We start from the raw sequence: 21,372 nt of genomic DNA on the forward strand, positions 1-21,372 counted from the left end.
TAACATCAACCTTGGCTTCTCTGAATTGACCTTATTGGTCAAAATTAAAGCCTTTTTCATTAAAATGACCAATGAATAATGTATCAGCGTGTAGTTTAAAGCTCCAAATATGTTTTCAGACAGAAATATTCCAAGAATGCAAGTCAGGTATATTTCTCAGATAAATGACAGTAGGGGCATTGCATACACGGAAATTCTCGGTTCTCAGGTTTCCTGAAACCCAGCGCGCGCATCATTAATCATTCATTGGGGTCGGTCCTTCAGTCAACTGCAGCTCTGAGTAAGCCGAAGCCAGCCCTTAGCTAATCCTTCCTGCCAAGGGGATCCTGGGGTGAGAGAGGACAACTGGACAGTCAGCCACATGTGCTGGTGCCCAGACCTGCCCTTCCTGCCCCGCTCCGAGCGCGGTGTGCGTGTGCGCTCACCCTCCCCGACACAGACCGAAAGCTTCCCACAAGGAAAAACAAATTTGGTATAACGTTTAGCGCAACCCAGAGTTTCCAATAGGAAAGGGGCTCCAATCGTGGCCTAATGGCTCAAGGTGGCTCTCTAAATGCCGAATAAACCGTTCCTTAGCTGTTTAATAAACCAGAGACAACAACAAACAACAGTAACAGCAACATCCCTCCCGCGGCGCCACACCAAAGGCTTCCCAAGTTGGACTGGAGTCCTGGTTTGGTTCCCTGCTGCAAGCACTTTGAAGCGCTGGGAATCTCCCAGCCCGACTTCGTCCCTGAGGGATTCCCGGGGCTGGGGTTGTGCTTGCGGGGTCTGCTGGGCGGCGGGAAGGGAACCTGGAAATTCGGTCCTGGGTGGGCAAGAGTGCGTTGCTGGGACGCAGGCGTGCAGCGGAGGTGGCAGAGGACGCGAACTCACTTCCACGTTTAGACCCCCCACCTCGGTTGCTGCCCCTGGAGGACTCAAACGCTCGCGCGGAGCTGAATTCCGCGCAGCGTTGGCTCTAGTGGGAGGGTGGCTGTGTGGCGCGTGAGAACGGCTGGGGTGCGTGGCCCTGGTCTGCGCGTGCCCAGCGTCGGGTGCAGGTCCTCTCCTCCCAGCTTCTCCTCCCACTCACTCTCTCCCATCTCCTCCCTCCTCCACACCCCCCGCCCCCGGGACCGCGAGGCTCCCTCCCCGCACCGGCCAGAGAGTACACAAAGCGGCGGGTGAGGGGAAGCTTCGCAGGCGTGCACCAAGCAGTGAGATCACTGGCGTTATAAATATCCCAGTACCAGCGCCGAGATCCGTTCGAGTGGCCTCTCTCTCTCCCTCCCTCTCTTCCCCGAGGCTATGTCCACCCGGTGCGGCGAGGGGGGCAGCGCCAGAGGCACGCAGCCGCGCGGGGGCTACGGAGCCCAGAACCAGCCCTACAAGATGCACTTAGAAACCCCGCGGCTGGAAGAATGAGCTTGTCCTTCCTCCTCCTCCTCTTCCTCAGCCACCTAATCCTCAGCGCCTGGGCTCACGGGGAGAAGCACCTCGCCCCCAAAGGGCAACCCGGACCCGCTGCCACCGGTCGGAACCCGGGAGGCGCCAGCAGCAGCCGGAGCAGCAGTGGCACGACGTCTTCCTCTTCTTCCTCCGACTCCTCCTCCCCCGGGGCTTCTCTGGGCAGCCAAGGGAGCGGCTTGGAGCAGACCAGTTTCCAGTGGAGCCCCTCGGGGCGCCGGACCGGCAGCCTCTACTGCAGAGTGGGCATCGGTTTCCATCTGCAGATCTACCCGGATGGCAAAGTCAATGGCTCCCATGAAGCCAATATGTTAAGTAAGTTGCTTGCTCTCCTGGCCAAGCGCGTCCTAAGCAGGCGGTGGGGGATTCGGGAAGGACAGCGGTTATTCCCAGGCCCCAGGGAGCACCTTTTGGAACCCTAGCCGCTGAGACCCAGCTGGCCCTCGAGACGGCCGGGAGGGTTGGTTGAAGATGCGTCTATACCGCACGCAGACGCGCACCCCTCTCGTGGGTATGAGGAATGGCGATTTCTGAGGTATAGGCTACCAGAGGCTGGTGCACAAGACAGGTAGACCTTGTTTCCAGTTTGCCGGCGTCCCAAAGAGGAGCCCGCAGCCTGTGCCTGGAGAAAAAACAAAAATCTTCTTTCTGCTCGTTTGGTTTCTGTTTACCTTCTGCTTCTGTTTACTAGGCTAGCATTTTTCAAGAGGCATCAAAGTGCATCCCTTTTCCTAGCCCATACCTGAACAGTTATTTTTTTAGAAGAATCAAATCTCACATGCCGCCCCCCAACTGCCACCATAAACCCCAGAGTAATATATATTATAGTATATGTATCCGTGTTTATGTCTATTGTATATACATATTTGCATATTATATACATATAGAATATACCTATATTCTAGGGGAGACCAGACATGCCCTGCTTGGAAGAAGACAGTGATCTGGAAAACTGGACACGTTTAGAGAAAGATACGTGATGGACATTTGAGTGATTAATTTCAGAGTTGGGTTTAGCAACGTTTAGTATGTTGAGACCATGACAGCACCTTGTTAGGAAGTGACCAGCCTCTGGTCCCCAAGGACAATTAAGGAAAAGTTATTTATTTTGGAAGAAAGTCAGAGGACGTTCAATTCCTTATGGGTGCATGTCGTGTATGTTTTTTTTTTTTTTTGAAGCAAAGTTTTACATTTTCTTTCTGAGTTTTCTCTTTAGCTCTTCCTCTTCTCTCCCTCTTTCCATCGCCTCTTTCCTTCCACCCCATCTGCGTTTCCAGACCATCACTGCCGCTCCTCTGATTCCTCTCACTGCCTCTAGGTAGAGGAGGGTAGAGATGATTTGGGGGCGTGTGCGGGACTAGGGCGATCTCTTTGAGGCTTTTCCTCGGTAGGGCCAGATCGCTCATCCAGCAGGGGTTAATCCAACAGATAGACCAACAGCCGGGGCCTGTGAGATATTCAGGAAGAGCGGGAACGTGGCCAGGAGATTGCGCTGCGTACGGTCACCTGGCTGTCGAGTGTCAGCTTGGTAGCTCCCAGGTGTACTTAACTTGCTTCGTTTCAAACCAACAACCCCACGGGCCATTGAGCTTCTGACTTACCCAAGCTCCGGAGGAGCGGGGGCGCCACCGCGGGGCTGGCAATCTGACAGCCGCCTCCCAAGCAGCGTTGGAGGTGTGTGTGGGGTGGCCGGCTGGCGAGCCTCCCCCCCCCCCCCCGGGGGTTCAGGAGGCTGGGTGTGAAAGACCTGGCGGTTCGCGCCGGAAGAGCAGCGGGTCCACGCCCGCCCCTGCCCCAGACTTGTCTTGCAAGCTGTGCTGCTCCAGCTGGCAGTGTTACACGTGTTGAGGTGGCCTGGAGCCCTGAACCGGACAGAGGGCTTTTCGAGTGTACCCTTGCGAGCCCCGGGGCCTCCCACGCGCTCCGTGGAGGAGCCTGTTTCTATGTTTTAAGGTTCATTTCACCCTTACCAAAAACTCACCGTCTTTGGTGATAAAAGGCAAGGTCCGTTAGGGTGAAGGGGATTTTTCCGAGATTTCAGAGACAGCGAGAGTCACATTTACTTCAGTATTTCCATTTGTCTTGCTCCTTTCCCCCACCCAACTCTTTGCTCCACCAGATACCAGACAGAGCTCAAGTCCCACTTCTAGTGATCTTTCCACCTTTCTTTTACAGGAAAACGTTTTCTGTTCTGTTCTTGTAGTTTATCCAGGAAAACAGCAGCAACACAAGATAACTTCTGTGTTCCCAAGGGAGGACCCAAAGTTAGCGTGCAACAGGCTGCTGGTTGGATCTCAGTGGGGATAAAAGAACGTATCTAGGGTGGGTTTGGGTGTACTAGGGATCTCTGAAAACCAGACTCATTCCCTATATATTCACCCTCTTCTCTTGGAAAAGACAAAGATTTTTGCAGCTTAGGCCTTGTCAGAGGGAAAGTTGTAGAAAAGCATAGGAAGGAAAGATGAGACCAGATGAACAAAGAATACACTCACGTAAAGGAGGCATTGACCAATATCTGCTATTTCCAAGGTACAATTTATTTCAAGTCCACTTTGAAAGATACCTAAAAAAGAACAGGGATGTTTACTAAAGAATGCCTAAATAAAACTTCCTTAATTTAACACTTAGCCCAATTAATTACAGTTTAGAATAGCCTTTCCGAGGTTAGTCTGTATCTTTCATATGGCTTGCCATCATTCAGTCACTCACTCATTCATTCATTCATACATTTATGCACCCATAATAGGCTATCTACACCATTAAGCTTGATATTTTGATTACTTTTGGGAGTTGGGGGATTTTTTAGTTTGTTTTTGCCTTCCATAGATTTTTTTTCTCACCAGGAAAACTGTAACTTAAATGTTTAAATCATAGTGATTTTCTGCTTAGTGATGTCTGGAGTGTCCAATACTACTAACTATGATTTTGCTACCACTGCTGGATGAAGAATTTATGAAACATGTCATGTTTAGTGGGAAAGAATGTAATTTGGAAATTTAAAGTAAGCCTCTGCCCTAAAGAGCTGTGAAAGAGAAACAGAAGCCAGCTAATTGTTGGGTGGTCATGTACCTCTTTGAAAGCAGCACTTGATGGTTTCCTGACACATACATAAACTAAAGCATTGGTCATGGACTGTTGGTTAGAGTACATAAAGAAACATTTGATGTTTAAGTCTCATAAGAGACACTGAGAGCTGGGACCAAAGAGGACCGTAGAGGATACACCGCAGTTTGACCTTATCATCTCATTTTACTGTCTTGAGTTAGCAGTGATAGAAAACTTACGTTTCTTTGGATGCTGCATGCTACTTCAGAAAAGAGGCAAAACTTTGCCATCAAACTGCCCTCTAATAGGTTCTTTTAAACTCAGATGCATACATACATACATACATACATATATATATATGTATATTTCACAACTATCATTTGATATTAACATTTCTGCCAACTGTGAATATTTTCTGGTTTCACCATCAGAAGTACACTCTGGCCATAGATTTTGAAACACAATTTATTTAGTTAAGGCATACCCCTTAATATGTTCTTAGCTTCTCTTATATAGTAGTTATCCCAAGTTTTGGAGACAGAAAAAATAAGCTCATTGCAGATACACTCTTGTTACGAAGAAATACTAGGGAAGGATGAAGAAAGATGGACAAGACAAGACAGATGATAAAATCCAACTATTGAATAGAAACAAAGGTTTTGCTTTAATTTATACGCTTTCAAGTTTAGTTTCAGTGCTTCTGTTGACTTACATTGGGCCATTGAAGAATAGGCAGTCAAGTAATTATCAGTTCAAGGAGCAGAAGTTGAAGGCTATGGCTGCACAAAGCCAAAGTGTTCACATAAAATATGAAAGTTCCAATCATATATTCTGACTAAACCGAACCCACGATTTTACTAATTTTTAAAAATCTAAATTCATTATCAATTTTGGAGTCATGTAGAGTCAGCCTTTTAGATAGTCCCCCAAGCCTGCTAAATCAGAATCTGTATCTACTGAGTAGGAAAACGCAAATGGAAGATTTCTGTTACTAATGTCATCCCTGAAAACTGCTAAACTGGGTATTTCAAGATTCCAATTTGATAATGATGCAGCGTATCTGTTGCTGTGTGAACGCAAGTAGAGAAACTTGAGTTTTAAATTATTTTTCTTTGAGGATTTTCAGATGAGCTGTTGAAAGCTTCTGAATACATGGGATATCTATCTATTATGTCATTCACTAAGAAAAGAGAAAAGGGAAAAGTCTACATGATTTTATCAGCCATCATTAATAGAGTCCTGCTGTATTAAAAAATCTGGAGAGGACTAAGGTAAAAAAATCTAGACATATATTTTCTTACTGAAATAAACTTACTTTGTAATGCATGCCTATGCTTGTAAGTAGGTGGATTAAACAATGTGTGTACAAATTCTTGCCTCCTTCAATCTAGATGTCAACCCCGAAATTCCACCAAGAGAAAATAGTTTTTTTCTGTTAAGCACTGCTTTTTTCTTTTGATCCTCTTACATGTTAACACCCTAGGAAAGATAACACATTGTCACCAGCACACTAATAGGAAATAATTACCCTGCCTGACTCCCCAAGCAGAAGGCCAAAATTGCAGGAGAGTAAAACGTGTGTCCATACATGTGTGCACACGGGGTGTCCTGAAAAAGGAAAGAGAGGTTGTGAGAAGGTCAAAGTAAACAATCCAGTTTAGCAGACGTTCATTGACTATCTGATCTGTGAAATACACTTGGCCTTCCACAGTTTTGCTTAGGGATACCATCTTGGCATCCATTATGCGAATTGTAAATTCTCATAAAATTTATTATTACTGACTCAAATAAGAGTCAGGAAATCACTGAAATTGAGAAAAATTTAGTTTTAGAGAAATGTTTTCTGGGATTTATGTATGTGTGATTTAATGCATGTGGGTTTAAAATATTCTATAGAATTCTTTAGTGCATTGCTGAGATTTGGCATAGTAAAATCAATAATTGTGCGATCTCTTGGAATCTGCTCCAACGTTCTAGTAAAAAAGACATTGTGAAATTACTGTTGAAATTACGCTGGAAATTATGATCTTAATACTGTTCTCAATATTACAACATAATTACATTACGATTTAGAAGATCATACCAAAGTTGCCTATGTGAAGAAGTAATTATTTCATCTGATCTCATCTTTATCTTTCCTGCAGTCTTCATAATTTTAAATAGAATAAAATATGTGCAAGTACATTTTTAAGCTTTCAACTAAATATAATTTTTAAAAAAATTATAAAATCCATTATTCCCAGGCAATATATCATTTTTACACTGGAACTTGCAAGAAAAGAAACCAAGCAGTATATAATAAAATAATAACCCTTAACATATGTTATTTCATCTTCCCAATCTAATTTGTTATGATGCAAATTTTACATAGCATTATACCCAGAATGCGCACACAGTGTGTTAGGAAACAAGTGACTCAAAATGGGTTTTTCTAAAAATAGAATACATTACTTGTCAGAAGCTATAGTTTGCAAAGGCAAAACAGTGCTCCCATTAAACAAGTATTTATAGAGACTTTGTCTTGACCTCTCAAATGTTAACCTGTAAACAGAGATATTTAATAAGAATTTTTTCTTTTATGCTACCATGTATTTTTTTTTCACTAACACACAGGTTTGCATTTACAAAACCAAGTAATTTTCCAAAGAATGGAATGAAAACACTAACATTGTAGAAGCATGAGTAAATTGGGAGAAAACATACAACGAACTCTCCTTTTCTACCAACCCACATTGTCTCTTTTGTTTCTCTCATTCCACACAGAGACAATTTCTCATGTTTCTGTCTCGTTTTTTAACACATTTATGCAACATTCACAATCACTTCCCCATCTTCCTAATATCTAAAATCATTAAGGCTGTTTTTAGTGTCATTCTGTAATTGTGATGGAAATATAACTTTGTATCATGTTCTCTTACCGCTTTATTAACAACGTTATCACAGCATATTCCGTCGTGCATTGTCTGTAACTTTGCAAAGCATTCTGTGTGCTTTGTCATGATTAGACGAAATGGTAATGCGCCTAAACCCTTGAGTGTGCATCACAGTCAAATAATTTGTACAGCAAAATCTATGGAAAAGAGCATTTTGAAAACATTTTGAAGAAAATAATTTATGAGACGACAGTTTCTTTAGGAGTTTCTTCCTAAAAGCAAAAGTAGTTCCTTTCAAATAGTTTTTTTGGGGTTTTTTTGTTTTGTTTTCAAGAAACATCCACTAGTAAAGGGGTAGCATAAGTTTCCTGGAAATGGGTTTTATTTACTTTGGACTAACTATGCTTATAACAAATATAACAAAGACAGCAGTTCTTCCGCTCCCCTTCCCCCCCCATGAACTTTCTGATCAAGTGTTTTTAAGAAATCAAGTTGAATAAATAAGCAGCAGTATTTGCTACAATTTTAGGTATTAGCTCACATTGTGCAAAAAAGTGCTTAATATATTCATATATATGTATTTATATATTATATATATATGTGTATCCATAGTATTGCCTTTTTGGGAAATTGAATAATTTTATATGTACTTCAAATACTGCAGGGGGAGGTTACTATTTTTAAAAATTTCTGGTGAATTTCTCTATTCAGCAGAATTCTGTTGAGATATCCTAATTAGTATGTATAGTCAGAATAATATAGATTGAAAGGTTGAGATTTTCTTCCCTTCCCCATCCTTTCTTCTTTTCTTCCTTTCTTCCTAGGATAGGTCCTTTTCTAGCTCTAGTGAACTATATTATTTTGTCCTCCCCCAACTATTTTTTGGCAATTTGATGTAGGCAATTAACTAAAAGCACTACACTTTTCTCATGTTCATATAACATTATATATGAGTTTATGATAAACAGGCAAGCATCCCAATATAGACTATGAATTTCATCTTCTTAAAATACTCTATGAACTGTGGTATGTGATTCTCTTGACATAGTTGATGTGGACTTTCAAATTATTATAGGAGACAGAGGCACATTGACTTGATAATGCAAACTATGAAATACTAAATATAAACAGGAATATAATAAAATAGCTCATTAAATATTTTTTGGCCAGAAAAGCCATTTAAAATGCAAGCTGTCTCAAACCATAATGCATTGAACACTCATTGAGCCAATAATCCCAAATTATTTATAATGCTTTCAACATCTTTTTATGTGTAGTCTCTAAATGAACTACTCACTGAATGATTGAATATGATATATTGATTTGTACTTGTATAGTTAGCATAATTTGAGAAGAGGGATTTATTTCATGTAAATAAGTAGAATTTGTCTCTGGCTTTCAATGGTTTATACTAGTCTTGAGCCAGACTTTATGAGATTTAATATTAAAAGCAGTGTATTATCTCTGATAGAAAACAATGGATGAGAATTATTTTGAAAAACATTTAAAGAAATTCTTTTCAATTCCTTTGCAACTTGAGAAGCTTCTATTGTTAAACATTATTTACTAAAAGTGACTTATTTATAAGAAAAAAAAAAGAATTACTAATGAACCAGAACTAAATTTTTGAATCTTAAAATTTGTTATTTTAAGTGAACGCTTCCGTGCTAGGCTTTTCTTTTTTAACATAATGAATGTCATGAAAAATAAGGATGTTAAATACTGTTTTTTTAAAAAAATAACAGCTATAAAGAATGAAAAGAATCTATGTAGAAATTTAATTCTTCACAATGATATATAGAGGAGTCTGTGTTTTATTTTGGGATTTCTGTCATCCTAGGTATTTTGGAAATATTTGCTGTGTCTCAGGGGATTGTAGGAATACGAGGAGTTTTCAGCAACAAATTTTTAGCGATGTCAAAAAAAGGAAAACTCCATGCAAGTGTAAGTAGAACCACTTTATATTTGTTAAAGGTGTTACGGAGATTTTACATTTGTAGAATGGAATGAAGTGATTTTCCACACTGGTAGATGAAGAATTTGTTCAGAGGACATAATCGTTGTTTTTTTTTTTAAATTATATGTACATTTAACCAAGATGTTTTTGTAAGTAATTATTTATATATTTTATTTACTTGAAAAGATAATATAGAGTCCACAAAAAATTTTAAGGATGAATGTATTAGAAAATAACGCTCTCAAAGTGATTGCTATTATTCATTTCTTAAAATTGGTCTGAGGGAAAATATTATGGAAATGATAACACTATGTGACAGTTAAAATGTCCAATTTATGGTGCTTGTGTGCGCATATTTAGTAGATCAGGTTCTTATTCAACTTTACAAGCTATTCGTGATGTCAAAAATTAGGTCTAAGTAATATAACGTATTTTCACATCAGTAAGTATGGAGAGAAACCAATAATGAGAAGATTTTGATCTTTCTCAGAGAAATTTAATTTATCCATTTGAGGACTCTCATGTTGTATTTTTGTTGCATCAAAAACAATACTTCTTAAATTACAAAGACTAATTTTGCGCTCAAAAATTTCTTCTAGTTACTTCTATGTTTTTAATAAATTTACAAATTATAGATTTCTATGGTTTTTTTCTGAAAATGTTCACTACTTGGGAAGCATTAAAACATTTTAAAGATAATAAAATATGTCAAGCTTGTATGCCCAGCACCTAAAAGTGATGTATGCTTTTTCTGCAGCATACTAAGATTTGTCACATTATATCGTTTTTACAAAGAAATTATTATTTAATATTAGTACTTATTTTCTTTAATTTTTACTAAATGAATTGAAGAAATACCACTTTTCTGGTTTTTGAAGTATATAGGAACTTTTAATTAGGATGGTAATCAATTGAAACTTCCTATTTATGATTTTTGCTTACAGATCTTGAAAAAATTCATTGAGAGTATCACTTGTTTCAATGTGTAAGAATTTCAATTTTCCTTTTTCTAAAGGTGACTTGTTAATACCTCTTGGAGGGGGTAGCAGAATTCAAGCTATCTCTATACTTATTTGAGGATTAAATGAGATAATACATTTAAAACTTTTAAAGCAGCATTAGATACATTGTAAGTGCTCAATAAATACTATCTATTATTATACAGTAATCTAAATATAATAGATACTGAAATCTCAGTTGATTGAGATAAATGCAAAACCTTTGCTAAGCTCTTTAATCATCGATTACAAGAATTATGAAAAGATTTACCTACTTCACCTTCTGAGTGGTTATTGTAATCTAGCAGGCTATAATACAGTTTTCATAAAGTAATTGCTCTTTGATTATTTATTTTAAGGGGCAAAGTTTTGCATCACTGTGCACAAGTAGGACCTGCCATTTTATCAAAAAAATAATGTTTGATTTTTAAAAATCCACATGCAGAATAGAAGACAATGATCAAACACATCTGAGCACATTAGCTTTTTCCCCAGTCTACTTTAAGTTTGTAAAAAATTGAAACACTTTCAGAATCTAAGCATCATAATAAAGTGCAGTGCATGTAAAGAAACTTTCTCATATTGGTTTGTTTGGGGTGAGCACCTTAACCTTTAAATCGTTCTGATTTATGCTCTAGTACATGGAAAAAATAGACTAAACTTGGGCCAGCTTAAGGATAATTGCCACGCAACTCAAAGTATTACAAATGGATGCCAATTAGAGAGGTCACACCGAGAGGTGAGGCTACATGATTCCCCTGTCAAATGCAAGGAACAAATTTCCAGAAATTTGACCCAAATGTCTAAGGATGGCTGGCTGAAATCATGCAGATAATGTAAAAACAGCATCTGTTATTCTTTCTCATCTTGGCAGGCTAAAGTTATTTCATGGAATAATGACTTTTAAACAGTACAAAGCAAGTCTTGCTCTTGTCACTCACTGAAGCTCTTTGATATAAAAGTCATTCTAATGACTTTGAGCTGAATTGTAGATAAAAACTTAAGCCCTACGATTATGTGGATTCTTTTTAAACCAATTGTCCAAGCCCACTTTCTCTTCTCTGAGCTTTTATTAGCACTTTTTCTCTAGATGGAAACCTAATTAAATTAAGTGATTGATTTTTAAGGAAGTTGAATTTAGGAAAAGTATTAATCCTAGCAATTATCAGTTTTATGCCCAGATGGTTTCTTTCTTGTGTTTTTCTAGTTAAACACATTGAAAAATTGTTCTTGTAACTTTAGATATAATTATTTGATTTAGTTTTGATTTTCACAAAATTGCATTGTCACTAAAAAGACTAAAAACCTTTATATCTTTAGGATTAAATGTGTAATTCATGAGCTCCTTTTAATTAATAACTGGGCAGAGACATTTAAAGAGTACTTCATAATCATTTTGCTATATATATATATTTATATTTATATATCGTGTACATTTTAAACTTACAAATGGTATATATACATTATATCTCAACAAAACTGGAAAAAAATTTAAGTTAATAGAGCACTTTCAGGGTTTTTTCTATAAAGTAAATATGAACCAAAAATGTAAAGCATTCATATAATTCTGGGGAAAGTAATTCCCATACTGTGTTGAGAAATATTCATGGATAATTGTAGATTTTCAACTTAGTTGTACAGTAACAATTAGAATATTAAAAATTAGTTGCTAGGCACAGCCAATGTATTTGCATAGTTCTTTAAAAACTCTTTTACTCACATTATCTCATTACATGATTAGATGAAGAAAGAGTATTAGAGATGTTAAATCATTTCCTAAGTTAACACAGTTAACAAGTAATTGAACCAGAACCATCCTTTTAAAATTCTTTTTCTGTAAATGCTGTAATGCTTCGTAGGTAAAAGCTAGTTGGAGGAAGATGCTAAGTTTTGTTTGGAACCAATTACATTGTTTTCACCTACTGTTTTATAGGAATTAATAATTGCATAGTTTAATAATATTTTCATATTACATGTTAAAGAATAAATATTGTGGTGCATCTTACAATAGTTTGTTTGTGCTGTGCACCCCCTTACCCAAGCTCTGTTTGGACTCTTTTTCCCCCATCTATTTCTGTGTCTCTAGCACTTGACTTTAAAGTCTAGAGAAGCAGAGGGCATGTGTTCACCACAGATCTTATCACAGAGTTTTACACAGGTTGGTCCTTCGATGTGATGATGTGTTGCATAGGGAATGCCTCTCCAGATGAACTTTCAAAGCAGAAGAGAGCTCTGTTTTGTTCGCTGAAATTTTTCATTTAGAAAATGCTTCATTATCAGCAGACACAAAGATGGCAGGCAGAAATAAGAGCCCAGAATGGGTTACACTTAGGCGACATTTGTGCTGATGGTTTTCTCGCGCTAAGTTTGTTAATTCTGTAAGAGAAATTTTGTTTGAACGTCAATGATCTCTGCAGGCACTTCTTCCTGCACTTATTCAACCTGCATACTCGTCGCAACCTACATGCAGCTCTCCTTATAATCTTTACCAGTACACTCCAAATAAACAGTGCAGCCAGATTCCTACCACACAGGTTTTTTCAGCATTCTTTACAAGGATGAGGGTGTCCGCTCTTCTCCTTCTCAAGATATGCTGGGAATCATTGAGAGTGGGAGTAGGTGTCTGCCTCCCAAAGAGCCGTGAGGGTTAGTCAGAGTCTTCGCTGTGACCTCTACTCTCCTCAACTCATTCCAGGCTGAGGTACCTGTGGAAATGAGCTCGCTTCCCTTTCTGTCTGTCTCTCTGCCTGCTTGTCTGTTCCTGTTCCTTCCTCACTCTGTTCCTGCTCATTCCTCAGGTTTGTTATGTCTATCGAAATCCCCATAGAGAACCATTCTGGTTTATCTGAAGTGGGTCCAGATGTAGGAGTGAGAGACCTTGAGTGTGGTGGTTACCAACACAGTTAGATTGTATCATTCTAGTTAAATTAAACCTAGTCATTTTACCTAATCTTTCTCTTCCTTGGTTTTATCAGCTGTAAAAAGAGGAAAACTAAAGTAACAATCTATTGTGATACTTGAGCAGTTTAAATGAGATAATACATATAAAAGACTTAGAATAGTGCCTGGAAAGTATTCAGCATTTATTTTTTGAAGATTTTTTTTTTAGTTTGTTTATTTGCAAGAGACAGAATGTGCAAGTGCACGAGCAGGGGGGAGGGGTAGAGGGAGAAGCAGACTCCATGCTGAGCAGGAAGCCAGGTGTGGGACTCCATCCCAGGACCCTGGGATCATGACCTGAGCTGAAGGCAGACACTTAACCAACTGAGCCACGCAGGCGCCCAGGATTCAGCATTTAACTTAAAAAAGATCTTCCTTAATTTGTTGTCAGGCAGCTGTGTGATGATCCTGTCTCCTCTCATAGAAGACTTTCTGATTTGGGGGTCAGGCAGCTGTGACCCCTCAGATATGTAGACCAGCCCCAAATCCTATTTATCCTTGACCTTTTTCTCTTTAGGTCCAAATTTTTTGTGCCCCCAGGAGCCCCTTATCTCCAGAGTTTTCCTTTTTTCCAAGAACCGAATTTGAGAGCAAAATTCTCAGGCTCAAGCTCTTAAGAGACAAGGATTTCTTGTGATCATAATCTCATAATTCTTTTAGAGCCCTGTTGCATCTTGTTTTTTCCCTAAAGAAAACGGAAATCCTGGAAAAGATGGCTATCATGTTTTTTTCAGGCTTTTCATAAAGTACGCATGCTAGCGCATTGCCTATTGGGGAAGAAACATTTTAGCTTATTTTAAAGGTCCAGAGAGAAGCATGTGGTAGAATTATTTTTGTTTCTCAGGGTTTTAGGGGATCATGTTTGGAAGGAAAGCTAATTGCAGAGTTTACGAAATAGGCATGGAATGTGTGCTTGATCAGCCCTAAGCAAGGACTAGAACGTCTTCCTTTCCTGGTTTCGGAGGGTGCCAGCTGGCTTGCCCAGGATGGGAGTCTGGACTGGACTTCCTGCGCTGGGGGCAGTGTGAGGAGGAGTCAGCAGCCCCAAGAGCTCGGCATGTTTACTGAAAGGGGAAATGGAGGCTTGAGCAATAGTTACCATCATCATAAAAAAATAACCTATTAAGCACTCCACTCTCCCAGTCAAGACCATGAGCTCTATAAAGGCACTTGAATAGAAGAACTCCCCTTGCCCTCTAAGGGCTTTCAATTTACATAGTAAAACCAAATGTCCAGTAATTACGGCTCAAAAAATGGGCTCAGGGCGCTGCCTTTGCAGTAAATGCCAGTTTTCTCTTAACTTCACACTATGTGAATCTACCTAGAGAGCCTCTTTTATTGAGGAAATCTGGGTTGACTTGTAGCTTCAGAGATCCATTTCAGCCAAAAGCGAGAGACGGTGTTCTATTTCTCCAACGGTTTGGGGAATGGCGTTGTTTTTCATCAGTATTTTAACACGGAGCAACTTCAAGACAGGTAGGATTAGATGGCAGTCTAGGAGATGCCCTGGGGTTTGTGTGGTGTGAAGGAGCTGGAATCTAGGAGTCAGAAGATCGGAGCTTGAAGTCACAGGTGCCTGCCCTGGCACTTTGTAAACGTGGGGCTTTAGGGAGTTGTTTTCTTTACTTCTCTGACTGGAGAATTAGATAATAGCACCCTGCTCGTCACGGGATTGTTGTGAGGATGAAATAAGAGATGTAAAGTCCCTGGCACATAGGAGCCCTCGACAGCCCAGCTTTTTGAGTTATTAAGGGCATCAGAGAGAAAACTCTTACCTCACCTGCAGATCACACGGGATGCTGGTTAATGGTGCAATTCCAGAGTCTCACCCTAGATTTACTAAAACACAACCTCTGGAGATAGGGCCTGGGGAATCTGCATTTTGAACTGGCTCGCGGAGTAATTTTAAGTCAATTCGTAAAGTTTGGAGGGGGAGAAACCCCGTGGTCAGTAACCTTCATTACATTACCTCAGGTTGGTTTATTATCACACCCAACTTGTATATTCCCTTGGTCACTCAGGATGAAGAACCGAGATACAGAAAGGACAGATGTTCAGTGCCAAGCAGGAAGTAGGCTATGCCCTGGAGATAGCACAGTATGGCTGCAGCTGACCTACAAGAAACCTTTGTAGTCAAGAGTAAAAGGCAACCCTTTGGGTGCATGCCACCCTGCACTGGGTACTCCGCATGGAAGCAATTGGAACAGGGTCTGCCTTTTAACCTTTAATCACCACCAATGGTGGTGCCTTTGGTCAGGGAACATTCAGCACAACCACACAAAACAGGCTAAGGGCACCTGGCCAGGGCAGCCCCATATGTGGGAATAGGAATGGGACCCGAGAAGCACTAAAAGGAGGTAGGGGGACCAGAAGCAGGGAAGCATGCAGTAAGGGAACTTTGCTTAAAGTACAATTTGGTTTATAATTGTTTTTATTACAGTCTGTAATAATATTTTAATTATTTAATAATATTACAGCCCACAATAACGTTCTAATTATTTATATTTGGTTAATTATTTCTTCACAAGGTTTTTCAAAAGAGGGAGGCAAATTAAAGAAAACAAAGTGAGGGGTGCCTGGGTGGCTCAGTCGTTAAGCCTCTGCCTTCGGCTCAGGGCGTGATCCCAGAGTCCTGGGATCGAGCCCCACGTCAGGCTCCTACGCTGGGAGCCTGCTTCTTCCTCTCCCACTCCCCCTGCCTGTGTTCCCTCTCTCGCTGGCTGTCTCTCTCTCTGTCAAATAAATAAATAAAATCTTAAAAACAAAAGAAAAGAAAAACCTTAAAAAAAAAAAGAAAACAAAGTGAAATAAAGAACTAAAATTAAATATCCCACAAACTACAAGGATTATACTGCTATTGGTCCAAATTCACTCCTTTCTCCATCCCCCTTCCATATACTGCATATGTCCTTCTGTTGTTGCACGAAGTGAGAATTGGTGCTTGTTTGCGTGGCCTCAGCTCTTTCACTGCAAGATCCTTAAGCATCATACAACAGGATATTTGCGAAGGAACAAAACTACGTTAAGAGGTTTTAGAAAGCTTTTAAAAAATAATGTTTCAGAAGGAATTTTCTGTTTGGCTTCCTTGACCCTCAGATTTCAATTAAGCAGAATTAGTCTTTTCTAAAATATCCCAGTTAATCAAAGTTTTACTTTCTTTGAACTGAATTTGACCTTTTTCTAAACATCCATTGTGTGTTCTCTCTGTGGGAAAAGATGAGTAGAATCAAGGCACAGCGTCCTTCTAATCCAAAATTTCTTGTTTTCCCTAATTACACTCTTTCCCTTCTTCTGAAGAATTAGGCTATCCAAGGAAAAAATAGTTTCATTTGTTTAAATTTCATTTGTTTTGTCCATTAGGACTATATTAAATTACATTAGAACTATATTAAATTGCACAAAAATTAGTTGAACATTTCATTTTAATTTTGCAATTATGATTTGTTGAATGTAACTTGTTTTTACACTTGCAAGATCAAGGAGAAGTTAGGGAGAAAAACATACAATGTACTCAACAAAGAGCATGGACAGGACCATGTCTGTATTGTTTCTCATTGTAAAAGTGGCAACTAGCACAGCGCCTGACATGTGATACGTAGTCAATAAGCATCTGTTGAATAGACTCGTAAAAAGTGAATTTGAAGCAAAGATACGGGTTCTTTTAGGAACATTTTAGTGTTTGGTCTTATAATGCCCGATGGTGCTAGCATGATGCGGTGATGGGTGTCCTGAGTTCAGTAGCTTATTTGAAATTTCATTCACCTCTCTACTTTACACCTTAACTGTAGAAAAAGTCTTTACGGCAACTTCACTTTTTCTAGGAAAATAATGTAGTTCTCTTATTTAAAAAGTATATGTTTTGCCAAAGGACTTCTTATAATTCAAAGGAGATTTTAAAAATTAAAAGTAGCCTAGAAAATTTACCATGTGAAACTGTGTAATGGTAAATGTATATGTATTTAAATACCTGTAGCTAAGACCTGTATTGCTTACTGACTGTCTGCTATAAAAACAGTTCAGGCGTGATATTAGGGACAGAAATTCATTGCTTAGGGTCACCATCTTGTCTGAACAGGGCCAGGAATAGTGACAGGAGCAGTCATTCCCTCAAGAAGAAACTAGATCTCCTGATGAAAAAATTCACTGAAACGTTTGTTTCAAATGGTTCTGTTCCATCATCACAGCTGGAAAAATTTTTCAGACAAAACATTAATTTAGAAGTCAATTAAGAAAGCCCAAACAGTCTGACTGCCTTTGCTCCTATTCTAATGTGGGAGCTGTGTCTACGGCCATACCACCCTGAATGCGCCCGATGTTGTCTATTGTGGGAGCTGGAAAGGCTGCCGGGCTTCACGTGGTGTGTGGGGCCTCAGGTTCTGGGCACCTCAGCCTCAAGTGACAGTTAGGTGACCCCCGAAAAATCTAGAGCCCCAACAGCCTTCTTTCCTCTTAAGAAAGAGCTTAAGAGGGGCGCCTGGGTGGCACAGCGATTAAGCGTCTGCCTTCGGCTCAGGGCGTGATCCTGGCGTTCCGGGATCGAGCCCCACATCAGGCTCCTCCGCTATGAGCCTGCTTCTTCCTCTCCCACTCCCCCTGCTTGTATTCCCTCTCTTGCTGGCTGTCTCTATCTCTGTCAAATAAATAAATAAAATCTTAAAAAAAAAAAAAAAAAGAAAGAGCTTAAGAACATGAATCTGAAGGAGGAAAAGAGAAAGGTTTTAGATGGAATAATTTTAGCAGGTGGAGTCGTGGGCTTTCACCCGTATGAAGACTCTAAGATGGAATTGCTATAGGTTTAGATTCACCATGGTGTGTGTGTGTGTGTGTGTGTGTGTGTGTGTGTGTGTGTGAGTAAAGAAAAGGTTAAATAATGTGGTACACTTAAAAAACCTGTCACAATTGAATAACACAATCACTGCTATCCTTTTTCAGGAAAATGGATTTTTGCCAAACAGGAGTAGAAGTCAGGTCAAGGTATAATGTATATATTTTTTAAAATGTTTTTCAAGTACATTTAAAGAAAAAAAATATGAGGCGGGGTAAATATACCTGCTATTCTCATTGATGAAGCCCCATCTACCTTTCTAAAATGCTTATCCTTTTATGTAGCAGAAAACATTACAGATGGCTATCGCTTTTATTTTAAAATAAAACTTTAGGATTATCTAATGAAATGGGAGAGCACTTAAGTCCTTTTAAAAGCCAGCAACTATAAAAAAAAATCTATGTTTGACTTGTAAGAAAGTCTTCTTACTAAAAAATAGGAACAGTAAATGTATACTCCTCTATACTGATGTCAGCACAGTGCCCTTGGCCTAGACATAGGCTGGTGGGGGGTGACAGGATGAAGGAATGCCATAGGTGGTGGTTCTTTAGAACACCTATTTCCAGCTGCTAGAGATCAAATCCGGGGAATCACCAGTAGACTTGCGGAAGTTCAAGATATATAACCTCATAGCCTTCAAATAAAGAGCTTTATTGATTGAACAGTATTGTCAGCACTTTGCACAAGTCAAAAAATTCATGTGGCCATCAACAGTAGACCTACGTAGAACATTGCCTAGCAGTGTTCCAACTTTCAGATGGCAGTGTTGTGCAGAGAACAGCTTGGCATTATTAGAAAAAGCAAGAAAAAAAAAAAAAGAGAACTCTTATTTCCAGTATAGTACCTCTTGGTCTGATATGAAAAGGATATCGCATAAATATTTAGTGCTTTTCTCTATAGACATCAACATATTTAGTATTTGCAAAAATACGAATTCTAGATAATGGTGCTCCCCGATATTGTGAAATGTGGTGGTCTGGTCTAGGATAGGAATTCTTATTCTTTGGGACTTTTGGCGTCTTTTGCATTTGAGGAAAGCTGTCCATCTTTCCCCTAGAAAAAATATTTTGGTATTTACAATAGCCCTATGGATAAGGGTTGTGGGCAAGGAGCCTAAAGCTAAGACCTCGATTGGCAGGATTGGTATTTGATCACAGGTCTGACTCTATGCTCGTGCTCTTCCCTCATACATTTTCCTTTAATTCCTTAACAAAATGTTCTGTTAAAAGTTAATTCTTTAACTGGAAATTTCAAAGTAACTTAAAAGCAGTAACAGAACTTAAATATATTGAGTTCCTGTTATTTTTATGAACATTGATATTATTTCACTAAGTACACAGTGAACAGAAAATCACCAGCGATACAAGCATGGCACACTAAGCATCTTCAGGGCTCCTCCCGTCGACTTTGTCAGCCTTATGTCTTCTTCCTTCTGCCACACATCCTATATGGAAGTTACTCCCTACGGTAGTGTCATGCTGACCTGGGGACACACTTCCCGCTCTGAGAACCCTTTCTCATGTCATCTGCCTTACTAATATCTTGTTGTACTTGAAGACTAGCTCAAATGTCACCTTTTCTAGGAAGACGTCCCTGCCCTCTGCCCAGCCACCCCCATCCTCTTAGATTCGCTTCCTCTATGCTAACATTGTACCCTCTGCATAGCACTGTCCTAAGTCCCCGTATCAAGCTGCACTGCGATGGACATTTACTTGTCTCCTTTTTCCACTATTCTGGGAACATTTCAAGGGTAGACATTGTGTGTGTGTGTGTGTGTGTGTGTGTGTGTGTGTGTGTGTGTCGGTGTGTGTCTGTGTCTGCAGAGGGAGAGAGAGAGAGAGTCTGGATGAAGTATTGCTAGTGACTCCAAAAGTAATTTTTTCTTCTTGGCATCAAATATTCTCTCCTGTATCACTGTGTGAAGATGTATTTTTTCCTAAAGAACTCTAACACATGCAATATTAATAGGGCCATATGCTACCCCTCTCTCAGCACCATGAATCACACTGATAACATTGAAAAATGTATTCTTGTTTCAAAGGAATAATATGACCCCATTTCTCTGAACATGAATTCATGTTTTACCAGGCAATTGTTCCTTAGTAATTCAGTTCTATTTATTTTCTTGATGGCTTAAGAGGGGAGAAAAATCTTAAAATATTAAAAGTTAACTTTTTTACTGCCAATCTCAAAGTAATTTAAAAACCATAACAGAATTTCAATATATTAAGAGTTCCTGTTATCCTTTTTATATACATTGATATTATTTCGCTAAGTGCATAGTAAACCGAAATCAGCATTACGAAGATGAATAAAGTAGGAAGATAGAAAGAAAATAGTAGTTTAAAGCAACCTTTTAAAAGAAGCAAAGGTGTCTTTACAAAAGAGAATGGGGGAGGAAGGCTTCTGTCAACGGAATTCTTGGTTTTTCTGTACAGTATAAGGACCTCATTTTATTGCATGCTGAAAATATTATTACTACTTAAATTTCTTCTTCTTTTCTCCCCCAGGCCAAATTTACAGATGATTGCAAGTTCAGGGAGCGATTTCAAGAAAACAGCTATAATACCTATGCCTCAGCAATACACAGAACTGAGCCAGCGGGCCGGGAGTGGTACGTGGCCCTCAATAAGAGAGGGAAGGCCAAGCGGGGCTGCAGCCCCCGGGTCAAACCCCAGCACATCTCCACCCACTTTCTGCCAAGATTCAAGCAGGTAGAGCAGCCAGAACTTTCTTTCACAGTTACTGTTCCTGAGAAGAAAAAGCCACCCAGTCCAGTCAAGCCAAAGGTTCCCGTGTCCGCCCCTCGGAAGAGTCCCAACACCGTGAAATACAGACTCAAGTTTCGCTTTGGATAATCTCCATCTTGGCCTTGGGAGAAACCATGCCTTCCCCTCAGGGGCTTCCAGGGGTGTCTTTACACTCGGAAAAAGAAGAACTTTTGGACCCAGCTCCACCTCTACCACACTGTCTTGAAGTCAGGTCACGGGTTTCAGTGCGACTGAAACAAAGCTGTTTTCTGATAGGAACTGAACTGGAATTCTTTGTCCAATATGGGGAGCACACGGCTTCAGTTCTGGAAGATGGAAAGCCTTTTGCTTTATGCTTAGTGCATACTTGGTATTTTCAGAAAGTTAAACAGCACGACTATGTATTTTTCTGAATTTTACAGATCAACCTGAAAGAACATACACGATACATTTTTATTTTTGGTTTCCAAAGAATATTTTGATGCAGATAAAGTATTTTATTAACTTTTGTTTTTTGTTTTTTGTTTTTAAAAAA

The 21,372-nt window shown here is 39.6% G+C and overlaps 1 protein-coding gene across 1 annotated transcript; it reads left to right on the top strand.

Moving 5' to 3' along the window:
• The first annotated feature begins 1,403 nt into the window (after window positions 1-1,403).
• Window positions 1,404-21,075, top strand: FGF5 (fibroblast growth factor 5). Its single transcript, XM_026509609.3, has 3 exons — window positions 1,404-1,764; window positions 9,208-9,311; window positions 20,598-21,075. Exons 1-3 carry the CDS (start codon window positions 1,404-1,406, stop codon window positions 20,943-20,945), a joined length of 813 nt encoding a protein of 270 aa, XP_026365394.1. The 3' UTR covers window positions 20,946-21,075.
• Window positions 21,076-21,372: the final 297 nt, after the last annotated feature.

This window comes from Ursus arctos, unplaced genomic scaffold (assembly GCF_023065955.2).
Source record: "Ursus arctos isolate Adak ecotype North America unplaced genomic scaffold, UrsArc2.0 scaffold_9, whole genome shotgun sequence".
In the NCBI taxonomy this organism is placed as follows: domain Eukaryota; kingdom Metazoa; phylum Chordata; class Mammalia; order Carnivora; family Ursidae; genus Ursus; species Ursus arctos.